Source organism: Hippichthys cyanospilos, chromosome 21, assembly GCF_059441005.1.
Source record: "Hippichthys cyanospilos isolate Australia breed blue-spotted pipefish chromosome 21, RoL_Hcya_1.0, whole genome shotgun sequence".
NCBI lineage: Eukaryota > Metazoa > Chordata > Actinopteri > Syngnathiformes > Syngnathidae > Hippichthys > Hippichthys cyanospilos.
This window is the reverse complement of record NC_142389.1, coordinates 515,981-528,602: the sequence shown is the minus strand read 5'-3', so window position 1 is coordinate 528,602 and position 12,622 is coordinate 515,981. Positions and strand designations below refer to the sequence as shown.

General features: G+C 55.3%; 1 protein-coding gene across 1 annotated transcript; it reads left to right on the top strand.

Annotated features, from left to right (window-relative positions):
- Positions 1-1,893: 1,893 nt before the first annotated feature.
- LOC148405963 (cell adhesion molecule CEACAM5-like) lies at positions 1,894-8,440 on the top strand. Its single transcript, XM_088405434.1, has 10 exons — positions 1,894-2,042; positions 2,143-2,463; positions 3,747-3,907; positions 3,992-4,118; positions 4,480-4,758; positions 5,961-6,248; positions 6,332-6,586; positions 6,801-6,918; positions 7,841-7,880; positions 8,292-8,440. Exons 1-9 carry the CDS (start codon positions 1,985-1,987, stop codon positions 7,857-7,859), a joined length of 1,626 nt encoding a protein of 541 aa, XP_088261560.1. The 5' UTR covers positions 1,894-1,984; the 3' UTR covers positions 7,860-7,880; positions 8,292-8,440.
- Positions 8,441-12,622: the final 4,182 nt, after the last annotated feature.

The following is a 12,622-nucleotide window of genomic DNA, read 5'->3' as shown; positions in this document are numbered from 1 at the left end:
ATATATATAAATCCAATTAATGTTTGAAAATATTATGCACATGTATGTTTCCTCTAAACATATGTGAATACTTAAGTGTAAAAAAATGAATAGTTTTTCCCATAATGACACAGGTATTCATTTATTCCTGGCCCATGGCATGGAAAAAAAAGAGATGTTTGTAGCTCCTACCCTACATTTTTCAAATACGTTTGAGTGTGTTTGGAAGCCAAATGCTAAAAACTGCTTGTTTTCCATATAGCCATGGGAACAAATTCACATAGCCAGATGATTATGGGAAACATGCTATGTAGATAGCATTTAGCCTACAAAACATTCTAACATGTAAGAATATATTCAAATGCACATTTTTTTGCGTGTAAATCTGACGTGCTGGTGGTAAATAGTCTTTTTCCACAATGATTGAGTTGCTACACACACACACACACACACACACACACACACACAGCTGAGCGGTGCACAATGATAATAATGATCATAATAATAATAATGATAATTTTCCAATGTTTTGTGGCCGCAGGCGCCCTGCCGAGGAATCAAAAGCTTCCAATGACCTTTGAAACGTCTTCAAGCATGTTTGTGTGTGTCATTTCCCCAAGCGAGTTGGAAAAGGTCCCATGCTTTGATTCCAATTTTTATATTTTATTTACATATGCCTGTTTGAAATCAGTTTTCATTATGTATTGTAGTTGATTCTATGTACGTGTTAAAATGTGACTTTCTATTTGTATTTTTTCTTTTATTTTATGTATTATGATGATTGCTGTCGCATTATTCTATGTACATTCGATTCAAACTAGAAGTCAAAATTCAAATTCAAAATTCAAATTTTTATTAAAGTCAAATTTTGTGGCATGATTCTACCCGTATTCAATTAAAACTCAAAGCACACTCGTCTGCAGCCGCATGGTCAAAAACTGCAAGAAAACGATGACTCCAAAACATCGGAAAGTCAAAGACGTGAGTTGGTGCGCGTCACGTGACCTGGGGCGCCGGCCCCGCCCTCAGTCAGGCGTCCGTCTGTTGACGCGACGCCGAGCCGGCGCATTCCGCTTTCTCACTACTCGAGAGGCTCCGTGTCCCAATTGGCCGAGCCGCTTACGACATCGCCGCCCAGCGAAAGCGAGCTTTGAACGAGGCGCCCTCTAGCGGCCAGACTAGAGCGTGACACTAGAGAAAGTTTGACTTAGCCAGCTGCAGAAGCGTTTGCCATGCGTCCAGAAAGGCACGGAGCCCCTCCGGTGCCGGGGAATGAACAAATGAATAAATACATATTTGCACCAATCCGTTTGCTCAGTTTACCAAAGCGTGCGCGCGCTTCACTGTACACGCTGTATCGAAGGCCGATGACGACAAAGACCGAGTCGGCTTCTGCCGATGTCGAGCCCTCCCAGGAACTCCGCAAGTAGAGAGAACGTGACCGCCAGAGGGAGGCGGAAAAAGCCAGGACTATCATGCTAGCTAAAGAAAAACAGATACTGTACATCACACTATTTGGGACGGGCGGAGCGCCGTATAGCAGGTGTGGGTATGGCGACATCTAGTGGCCAACAAATCATTCATTTCAAAACATGGAAAAGACAGATAGAATCAGCAATCACATGGGGCGCTGGCTGCCCCAAATAAGAGGCTGACATGTTTCGGCCGCCGTCTTTGATCCAGGATACCAAAGTCTTGAGCTTGTCTTCAAATCGCCACTAGATGGCGTTTAGAAAACAACATGGGGGAAACGAACCCAAATAGGTTACAGCAGGTTACGCCTTCGCGTTGTCTTGGCAAAGCATCCTAACTGCGCTAGGTACCTGCAGGTACCGTGCGTTTTGGGGTTTTTTTCTTGAAGGAGCTTCAACGTTTGAGCGCGGCCACGCCCAGGCGCTCGAGCGCGCAGGCGCGGACTCACCTGCCTGGGTGTGTCCGCGGAGCCGCGAGGAAGCCGCCCCTCCCCCCCCCCCTCAGCGTTTGACGCATTTTGCGCACGACGACCATGGCCACCGCCGCCGCCGCCGCGACCTGCGTCCTCGCGCTCCTGCTCGCCTCGTCGGGTAACTAAGCGCCCGCGCGGGACCTCTGCTCGGCTCGGCTCGTCTCGGCTGCTCACCTGCCCCCCCCCCCCCCCCCCCCCCCCATCCCCTCTTCCCGCAGGGGCGCGCGACATCCTGCCGCCCGGCCCCGTGGACGCAGTGGTGGGCAAGAACGTGACCCTGCGCACGCTCCTGCGGGAGCCCGAGTACGCCTTCGTCATCTGGAACTTCAACGACGGGCTCGAGCAGATCCACGTGGCCACGCTGGGTCCCAAAGGGCTCAAGGTGAACGCGCGATACGAGGGGCGCGCGTCCGTGGACCCCCGCAGCGGCGCGCTCGGCCTGAGCGCGCTCGCAGCCGAAGACAGCGGCGACTTCAGCGTCACCCTGGTGGACGCCGACGGCGGCACCGAGACGGCGGAGGTCCGCCTGCGCGTGCTCGGTGAGTCCTTCCGCCACTTGAGAACCCGATTGCGTTTTGCCACGTTGCGCGCGTTCCGTCGTTTTGGCAGCTTGCCGCCGTTTTGCGTCGGGTGCGATGTGCACGGCCGAGATCGCGAATATAGAGTTAGAAGGATGCTGAACTTGGGGTTGCCGGCCAGGGGGGTCTAGAGGAAGACGGAAGGAGAAGGTTCGCAGATGTAGCGAAGGCGGACACGAGAGAAGAAGATGCAGGAGACGGGCTTCCGTGCGCTGCGGCCGTTCCTCAAGGGCAAAAAGCCCAAAGGAGGAGGAGAAGAAGTGCCGCTTTTCAAAGTTGTTCATGAATAAAAAGCAAAAGGAGGTGGCGGGTTCACCACCTGGGGACTACTTTCCTCGGCGGAGGGAGCACTTCCGAGCGTTCCCTCGCCGAGCCGTCGGGGCGCGGCCCCTCTCTAGCTCTCACCTGCCCGTCTCCTTTTGAATGGAGGTGACGTCATTTCCCGCGCCTGGCCGCACCCCCTTTTAACGACGGGGACTACTTCCGTAGGGATCGCCCACTTTGTCCCTCTTTTTCCTCCTCGCTCTTTTCTTTCCGGTGGGCGCGGCTTGTCCCGAGGCCGACATGGCAAAATGCCGAATCAGACGAGACGATCCCCTCACTGTGTCCCAGGTCTGGAAAAGTTAAAAAAAAAAAAAAAAAAAAAAAGTACATCCTTAGAGCCGGTCCCTTCATTTGCGTCCGCCGTCGTGTCCGAAAGCGAAGCCGATCGCATCCCGGCCAAACGCGCCGGACGTCGGCGGGAAGGACAAGAGGACTCGAAAGACGCCGATGTCCGCGAGCGCGTCCGCGAACGAATAGGCCGAAGACAAAGAAGGCGTTGCGGGCCGCTACGTTCGACGACGCGAGCGGAGATGCTCGGAAGTCGCTTGGGCTCGACCGGGGATGTCCAAACTAGGGCACGGTGTCCATTCGGGGCCCGCTTCTATTTCCCTGGGGCCCCCGGCATTTGTTAAAAAGGACAAAGAGAAGGGAGGGAGAGTGTAAGCATCCAAGAAAAAGGTACCATTACTACCTCTGTTCTTTAGCAGGTTATTCGTTCAATTGAAATGACGTCATTGATTTGAAGACATGAGAAATGTCATTGCGTCCTCGACACTTTATACCAAAATCCATGGTTTGCGAGCCGGAACCGTACGTTTGAAACCGTTCGTTGAATATATCAGGACCAAGAATTTGCGGCCCTCGCATCCTTCCATTTTTCTGTCTTTTGGACACCCCTTGTTTTGCGCGCGCGCGCGCAGAGCCCGTGTCGGGCGTGACGGTGACGGCCAACATGGCCGAGGCGCTGGAGCACAACAGCACGCTGGTCCTGACCTGCGCCGCCGAGGGCTCCTTCCTCAAGTTCACCTGGTTCAACGACAGCGCGCCCATCTCGCCCGGCGGACGCCTGTCCGTCGCCGAGGTCGGCCCCCGCTCGCCCCGCCCCGCCCCGCCCCGCCCGGCCCCGCGCTCGCCCGCCCTCACCGCCGCCGCGTCCGCCCGGCAGGACGAGTCCAGCAGCCGGCTGACCATCCGGCCCGTCCTGCGCGGCGACCTGACGCGACCCGTCTACTGCAGCGTCGCCAACGAGCTGGAGACCAAGAAGAGCGCCCCCTTCAGCCTGCCCGTGCACTGTGAGTAGCGCCTACACGCCCGCCCGGCTGACGGCCCGCTCGGCGAAACACTTCAAATGTATTCTTCTTTTTAATGCTGTCCAAAATAACACCAGCCCAACATCGCTATAAACCATCAAACATTAACTAAGATAAATGTACGTGCCTGTAAAGGCGCAGCAAAATAGATGGCGGGGCGCAAATGTGTTTGGACACCGCCGCTTGCAAAACGTGTGTGCATTCGGCGGTCAACTTAGTGTTGACATTGCCGCATTCCGCGCAGCGCAGAACACGCGCGCGCGCGCAGAAGCACGCCCCCGCAACAAAGCGGCCCGGCCGAGCCTTAGCTCTGCGAATCACGCTAGCTCTGCGCCGCCCGCAGACGGTCCCGACGACGTGATCCTCACGCCGTCCGACCCGCCGGCGTTCGTGCGGGCCGGCTCCGACTTCAACCTGACGTGCGCCGCGCGCTCCAGCCCGCCCGCCACCTTCAGCTGGTACCAGAACGAGACCCGGATGGACGCCGTCGGACAGGCGCTGGCGTTGCGGATGGTGCAGAGCCGCCCCCTGTGGCGGCGGAACAGCCGGTACTCGTGCAGAGCCCACAACGCCAAAACCGAGCGGGCGGGGACCTCGCGCTCCGTCTCCTTCGCCGTCATGGGTGAGTCGCCGGCTCTCATCTCGACATTTATCGACATTGGACCCGTGACGGTTTCGGATTCGATTCCTGCGACGCGAGGTCGGAGGTCGAAAGCCCTCCGGTCCGAGGTCCGCTTTGCGGCTTTTGGGGCTCGGCGCCTTCTCGGCGGGTCCGGACTTTTTAACCGAAGCCGGCCACGCCGCTGCCGCGCACGCGCGAGAACGGAGGCGAGCTTTCCTCTCGAGCCGGAGGCCGGACGGGCGGGGGGGGGCCCGAACCCGTCCGTGGCGTCCTTCGGCAAAACGCCCGGTCGCTCCTGGCGCCCCGAGGCGCCACTAGCTCATTGAGTAGTTGATGTAGGGCAGAGGTGTCCCAAGTCCGGCCCGCCCCCCCACCCAATCCTAAAAAGACATTTTTGGACATGTCCTGCACTGCTATTTCAAAATAGCAAAAGATGCGACGGAAGGCGGCGTTATCCTCCAAAAACGACAAGACGGTAGCACGGCGCAACAATTGGGACGCTCTGCGCCACGTCCGCCGCATACGCTGAAGGAAAAAGTCGCAAAATATGCAAGCGCGGGCGAGAAAATTTGTCATTTGGCAAACGTTTGCCTTGCCGGGGGCCGCTTCCGATAAGACGGCGCGGTCACAAAACAAAGCCCCCCCCCCCCCCCCTCCCTCCCGTCCCTCCCCCCTCCCCGCACGCTTCTTTCACGCCTCCCGGAAACCCGCTCAACCAGTCCTACTGTTTGTCTGGGTGTGAGCCTGCGTTTGGGGGGGAGGTCATCTTAAATTCTGCCCTGAAGAGTCTCACGCTTGCCTTTGCGTATCCTTGTTTCAATACATGGGCACGCTCTCAATTCCATCCCAAGCCTTCACGCTTTCCCTACCGTAGAAGAAGTAGATGCCGCCAAGGCCGGCGCAGGGCCGGTGCCCCTCGGGGATTTGGGGAATTGGGAGGGAGCCGTCCGCGATACATAGACGGCGACGGACCTCGGCGCGAGGGGGCCGCGTCCCGACACTCATCGGAGGAGAATCCGCCTTTAGAATAGAAGCTTCCACGCAACGCGGCGGGGGGGGCCGTATCGGCCAAAGCGTATCGGGGCGCGGCCCGCCCCCGGCCCGCCGGCCACGCGCCCCGATACGCTTTGGAGAAAAATCCGCCCCCCGGGTCGGACGCGACGCAACGAGTCGTAAAGGCGGCTCGGCGGCCTTTCCCGCAGAGGCGGTGTCGGGCGCGCAGATGAGCGGGCCGGCCGCCGGCGCCGTCCTCCTGGCCGGCAACGGCTCGGCCAACCTGAGCTGCCGGGCGGCGGCCGGCCCCGTCCACAGCCGGACCTGGCTGAAGGACGGCCGGCCCCTGGCGCCCGACGGGACCCGGGTGACGGCGGCGCCCGACGGCTCCTGGCTCAGCTTGGCGCCGCTGCGCAAGGACGACAACGGCCTCTTCCGCTGCCGCCTGGCCAACGCCGTCAGCGAGCAGACGGCCGACTACCGGATGCTGGTCAACTGTGAGTCGGGCGCCGGGGCGGGGGAAAACCGCGCTTTTCGTCCCGGCGGATCTGTGCGAGCGGCCTCCCGCCCCCTGCCCCAGACGGCCCGGAGGCGGTGAGCGTGAGCGGCGAGAGCGCGGTGGAGGTGAACGAGGCCGTGAGCCTCGGCTGCTCGGCCGACTCGGTGCCGCCCGCCGACTTCTCCTGGAAGTTCAACGGGACGCTGACCGACGTCAGGACGGCCGCCTACGCCATCGCCGCGGCCGCCTACAAGAACACGGGCTCCTACACGTGCCAGGCCCGCAACGCCGTCACCGGCGAGAGCGCCAGCTACACGCACAAGCTCACCGTCAAAGGTGAGACGCGCCCCGGCGAGGGTCCACGTTCCTCGGTGCCCGCCGCGGATAATTTTGCCCGTCGACTCGGGTCGGACTCCTCGGCCTTTGACTCCGATTCCTCTCGGGCTCTCTCCTTTTCAAGTAGACATTTTTAGTCCTGCAAAATGCCCATATCGTCACAATACCGGATTCGGACTCACGGAGGGTATCCTTTTTTTTTCCGGTGCGGCAGAGGAGGGCGCTCTGGACGGGGGCCTGTCGGACGGCGCCATCGCGGGAATCGTCATCGGCGTCCTGGCCGCTTTGGGCGTGGCCATCGGCCTGGTCATGTACTGCAGGCAGAAAGTTCCGTAAGTAGCCGGCCGCGTCTTTGCAACTTAGCGCGCTAAGCTAATGTCGAATTCTTCTCATGGCTGAAACGCGCGAGCATAAAGCATCGTTGACCGCGCCTCCTCGGACAGATCTGTCCTCTCATGCGTCTGCTCTACGCCGGCGGCGTCCAGACTACGGTCCGCGGGCCGTTTGCCACTCGCCATCTCCGTACGATTTTGCGGCCCGCGGCGTCACGCTCAAATTCCGTTTGAAAAAAAAAAAGACTCCAAATTTACCACAACATTTTAAACAAAAAGCCTTAATGTATTTATTTTTCAAAAACGATGACTACAGTATATCAACAATTTGCGATTGCTTGCGTGATGGATATTTACCAAGTTTATTAAGTTAAAAAAAAATGTATTTGGATTATACTGATTGGACCCCCCTGCTCTACACACACACAGATATACATATATATGTAGATAGAGAATGTGTTGTAGTCATCATTGCGCGAATACATATTTATTTGATTGGTGAGATCACTCGAGCAACGCCGATTGGCTTCAATCGATGCAGCGGGAAGCGCGTTTGGGCCAAAGTCACACCTCCCCCACGGCAAGTTTGACAAGCTGCCCGACAGCATTCCTCCCTGGAAGTGCGTCTACACGCCTTGTTGACACTTTGGTCCCCGCCATGCGGCCAAAACAAGGACGCGCACACACAGCTCTGGCGCGCCGCAGACTTCGCAGAAACTTAAGGGTGGGAAAGACGTCCCCGTTTGTCGTCGAGTCCTCATTCTGAAGCTGTGGAAATTGTCCCCATGCGTCGGGAAAACAAGCACGCGTGCACGCGGCGTACCGGCAAACTTCCTGCACGCTTTTCATCCTGTTGCATTTGGTGTTCATCTTTGTGTGTGTGTGTGTGTGTGTGTGTGTGTGTGTGTGTGTGTGTGCTCAGGGTGGAGTCGCCGTACTAGTGAACTCTGCGCGCACTGCTGGTAAGTCACTCGCATGCGCATGTGTCATTTGATTAGACGGTTTGGTTGCCACGGTTACTATTCAAATGGACGCACGGCGGATATTTGCCAAGGAGAGCCGGCAAGGTTTGGATTCACGGAATGCTGCCCGAGGGGCACGACGCCTTTCTCTTCAAATCAACTCCAAAAATTATTCTGCAAACGTCATTTCCTCGAAACGGAATGGCGCTCGATGTGACATTTTGTCGTGAGGAAAGCACACACCCGCTGCGATAAAAACGCGGGGGAGGGAGGGACCCCTTGGCATTTTCGGCGACTTTTGAACAAGCTCCACGGAGCCGCTGGGGCGGCGCCGGAGAGCTTGGTGCGGACGGGCGACGCAGCTCCGCCCCCGACAAATAACTCTCCGCACGCTTGTGTTTGTAAACGCAGGAGATCCCGGTCCAAACGCGGGACCCGACGCAGCTCGGAACCGCCCGGCAACCCTTCGTCTTTCGTCGTCTCTTTGTCGCCTTCAAGCGCGCCTTCTTCCTGCCCCGCCCACCGCCGTTTGCCCGGCCCCGCCCGAATGCGCGAAACCTGCTACCAGCTTGTCCTTCTAACACGCACGCAACATGGCTGCGCTTCAAATACACGCACGCACGCACGCACGCACAGCCGACGGTCCTCCAGAATGCGCGGACAAGTCGCGACCGGCTAACGGAAAAACCGGCAAAGGCGGGCGGGCCCAACTGTGACTTTTGGCGGGAAAAGAGCTTTTATTTTTTTTTGTGAGATTTAAAACTTGTATATGACTTCAGATGTGTCTGTGTGTGTGCGCGCGCGCGCGTTTGTCTGCACTGAAGTATTTATTGTGTGAAAAGTGGAGCCGAAGGTCATCGCGGGTCGCACCGACGCTGACCGCGCGAGCTGTCAATCGGCGTAGCGCAATAAGCTAAGTGTGGCTAGCTCCCGGCGCATTTTTTTTTTTTTTTTTTACAGCTTATCATGCAAAAATGTTGTTTGTGGTTTTGTTTTGTCAACTTGTGGGAAAAGAATAAAAGCCAAAGTTGTTGGACGCCAAGCCGCCAATCAGAGTGCGTGCGTGTGTTTCGAAGCAACCAATCGCAGCCGCATTCCTCTCGGGTGTGTGTTCCGTTGCGTCTACGCGCGCACGCTTTCCAGCCCTTTCCAGGTGAGCGCTCCCTAACCAGTGAAAAGCATTTTGAGATGGGAGAAAAAACAAAAAAGGAAAAGCAGAGTGAGCCGTGCCACGTGTCGCCGTGGTTGTTTTTACTGAAGACGCAGACCGATTCCAAACCGCGTTTGTAGAGTCGACAGGAGCGTTTTACTCTGCAACGCTATAGACGTACAAAAGCTAGCAAAGGAAAGACAATTGGCAAAAGAATGACAAGAAAAGTAGCTTGGTGTTCCAATTCATTTGCTCGCCGTTTGAAAAGAAACGTTTGTTTGCAAGGAACGGCGTTAATGTCCCTGGTCACATATTGCCAGCCGAACCTGTCCCAAATGTATCCAAACCCAATCCAATCATTTGTTCCGATTATGTTCGTCTCTCGAGGACATCGATGATGGTATGTTTTGTCCAAAAGTGTCTCAAACTCCCTCGAAGCAACAGAGGCAATACTTTATTTATACCCGTGTGCTACGTTTGTCCCTTTGGAATGGTACCAACAACCTGGGTCCATTTGACCCGGGGGAGATTTGCTCACCCAGAGGTGTTTGAAACGGATACGCCCCCATTTGAGTATTGTGTTTAAACCGCAGATTTAAGGTTACTTCTCGAGATTAGCCGACCCCGTCTCTGGGTCAATTTGACCCGGAGGTGTGCATATCCCAAACGCGTCCAAAACTCTCACGATCCCATTTGCTAAAAAAAATCCCCGTAGCTACCCCTCGAGAAGCAGCGTTCTGCGTACTCTGCGCCGGAGTCGAGCGCTTGAAATGTTTGCGTCCCAACATGCCGCACAATCACCCTGGAATGTGAGCGCATACGTGTGCGCGCAGTTGCTTGGCTGGATGCTGGGGACTAAATTCCCGCTTCTCCAGCCTTGCCCTTGTGGGGGGCGCTTTGGTGGAAGCCCCAAGTCCACAAGTCTTTCGCACCATCCGCGCTTGCTTTTAAAGTGGAGCTTCGATTGGCTTTTTTTCTTGCGGCTCCGCGTGCGCGAGAAAGCAAAGGCGCGCGCGCGCGTGTGTGAGTTTGGGTTAATACGCTGCTGAAAGCTAACATAACTCACGAGCTTTGCACATTCTGCCTAATTAGCACGTGTGAGCTCGGCGGCTCCCATAGCGCTTGCGCGTTTGTGTGCGTACCCTCTAATCAAACGCGCACATTCCTGCATGGCGTGTCGCCACTTGTTTTTTTACACACCGTCAGGTTTGACTTCCCTCTACTATTTCCAAAAGAACTTCTGGGGGCGGGGAGGAGCTCTGCCTTTGGCTGTGGTACCACCGCGGTCCTCAGGAGGCACCCGCGAGTAGAGTTGGAATCGCAAGAATCTAAACACACCCACCTTACGCATTCGTAAAAGCGTGTTCTCTCCCTCGCTCTCTCTCCCTCTCTCTCTCTCTCGCTCTCTCTCTCTCTCTCTCACACACACAGACACACACACACTAAGCAGACGCACACGAGCCAACGAATAAATAAGATCAACATATAAAATGAATAAAAATAAAGATCGAGTGACAGGCTCTCATAAGCCAGTCTCACGAATTGATGCAAATCGTTGAAAAAAAGATGTTGAAAATGGGACTTGCATTTTTCGGGCGGGGCGGACGAACCGTTTTGCATAATGTTCCGTCCCAGTCGGCAGGTTCGTGCGACGACCACAAGGGGGAGCGGGAAGGCAACGAGTGTTGAGCAGCGCAAGAAAAAGACGTATTGTCGCAATACCGCTTTGTCACTCGGGCGGCGCTAGTGAGTTGACCTGTATTCCTTCCCGGTTGTTGGCTTGCGGGGCCACCTTGTGGACCGAGCGGGGCCACCTTGTGGACCGAGCGGGGCCACCTTGTGGACCGAGCGGGGCCACCTTGTGGACCGAGCGGGGCCACCTTGTGGACCGAGCGGGACCTCTGGGAGCCAAACCGCAAAGCTCTGGAAGCAGGGGCGCTTTTAGCCTGACACTGAATGTTGTTTACTAGTAGTTCTCAGGGAAAGCTGACGACTTTCTCCAACTTAACCGGGACAAAGGTGAAGGATAGGAGGTGTCTACCCAAGTGCAAGATGTTTTATGCTATATATATATATATATATATATATATATATACTTTTTTGGTTTTAGTTTTTCCAACTCTGAGCTGACACGTGAAGGAATAGGATGCAAGAAGAAAAAAAGGCCTTTGGAATGAGGCGCCAATGCAGACTTTCTTTAGCGGATGGATGAACGCTTGATGCTAATGATGGGCCTGCTGTTCTTGTCAAAACCAGAACTTCAGGTTTGCGGCCGTCAAATATGACAGGCTTTTCTTGGACTTGGAAGCGTGTGGTACCGACTTCTTTGGCTAGTTTTTCAGTTTATTTTACTTTTTTAATTTTTTTAGGACAGCTGTTGGCTTTTTAGCTATTATTTTTTTTCAAAATGGCTGCCGGCTCCTTGATTTTTTTTTTTTCAACATGACTGCCTGCTAAATATATTTTGTTATTATTTTTTCCGACGGCCGAATCCATTTTTTTCAAAACGGTGGCCGGCTTCTATGGCTGAATCCATTTTTTTCAAAATGGTCGCAAGCTACGTGGCCGTTCTATTTTACAAGATGGGTCGTCGGGACCGAAAACCTCGGCTATTGTTTTATTTCAAGACGGCTGTCGGCTCCTCGGCTCTTTTTTCCTTCTGCCGGACCCTTGGCAATTTTTCGGTTTTTTCCTTTCCCCAAGACGACACAGGAGCCCGGGAGCCCGGACTACCGGGCCGGCTTCCGCACGCAGGCCGTCCGGATTCCGAATGAACGCCTGACGCGTCGATCCGCCCCGTCCCCGCTCACTTTGCCGCGCGCACAATGCACCTTGCAAGTCCCGCGCGTGGCAGGAATGCTGCAAACTACTTTGCGCAATCATCCTCATTCAGTATGTACAGTGCATACTGTAGGTCCTTCCACTCCGTCTACTCCATTTTATGTTCACATTGTGAGTCCATTCTCATCTTTGCGCTTCATTATCACTGCCCTTATCGCCCGATTTTTAATGCCCGCTACGGTCTACTTTATTATTTGCTCTATTGCGCGGAATGCAATTCTGCTCGGGGAAGTGAACGCGATAAGAATTTCCTTGTGTCGTGTTACCATGCATATGACTGCGAAACTCTTGAATCAAAGGCCATTGGCATGAAAGGGGAAGGCATGGAAAGAAGACACCGGGGAGCTGAAATTTCACCCAGAGTACAAAGTTCAAAAGCGCAGGGCGATCACACGACCGAGCGTGCCACCTCTTGGCCGAAATAGGGTGGAAATGATTGCAAAATGGTCAAAATGCTGTTTTGCAACATGTTTTGAAATGTGTTTCCCCCAAAGAATGAAATGACAATATTCCCAGGAATGGAAAGAGCGGGAACCGGTTCTGTCAAGGAACCGGTTTGGGTTCTCGTCCGTCGTCACCAATCGACTGCGGGCCGCATCCGGACGCGGGCCGGCGGGCTAGGGTGGGCGGCTGGCCGGCCAAGGTCCAGAGCGCGTCCCCGCCGCCGCTCTCCTCAAACTCGATTGCCTCAATGAAAAATGAGCGTCCTGAGAAAAACGCAACTCTCCGCTTTCCCGCGGCGCCGCACCTT

Excerpts from the sequence above, each read along its gene's own strand:
- LOC148405963 (XM_088405434.1), top strand. The coding sequence starts at position 1,985 with ATGGCCACCGCCGCCGCCGCCGCGACCTGCGTCCTCGCGCTCCTGCTC. Across the intron at positions 2,464-3,746 it reads GGTCCGCCTGCGCGTGCTCG|AGCCCGTGTCGGGCGTGACG; the intron begins GTGAGTCCTTCC and ends GCGCGCGCGCAG. Across the intron at positions 4,119-4,479 it reads CTTCAGCCTGCCCGTGCACT|ACGGTCCCGACGACGTGATC; the intron begins GTGAGTAGCGCC and ends CGCCGCCCGCAG.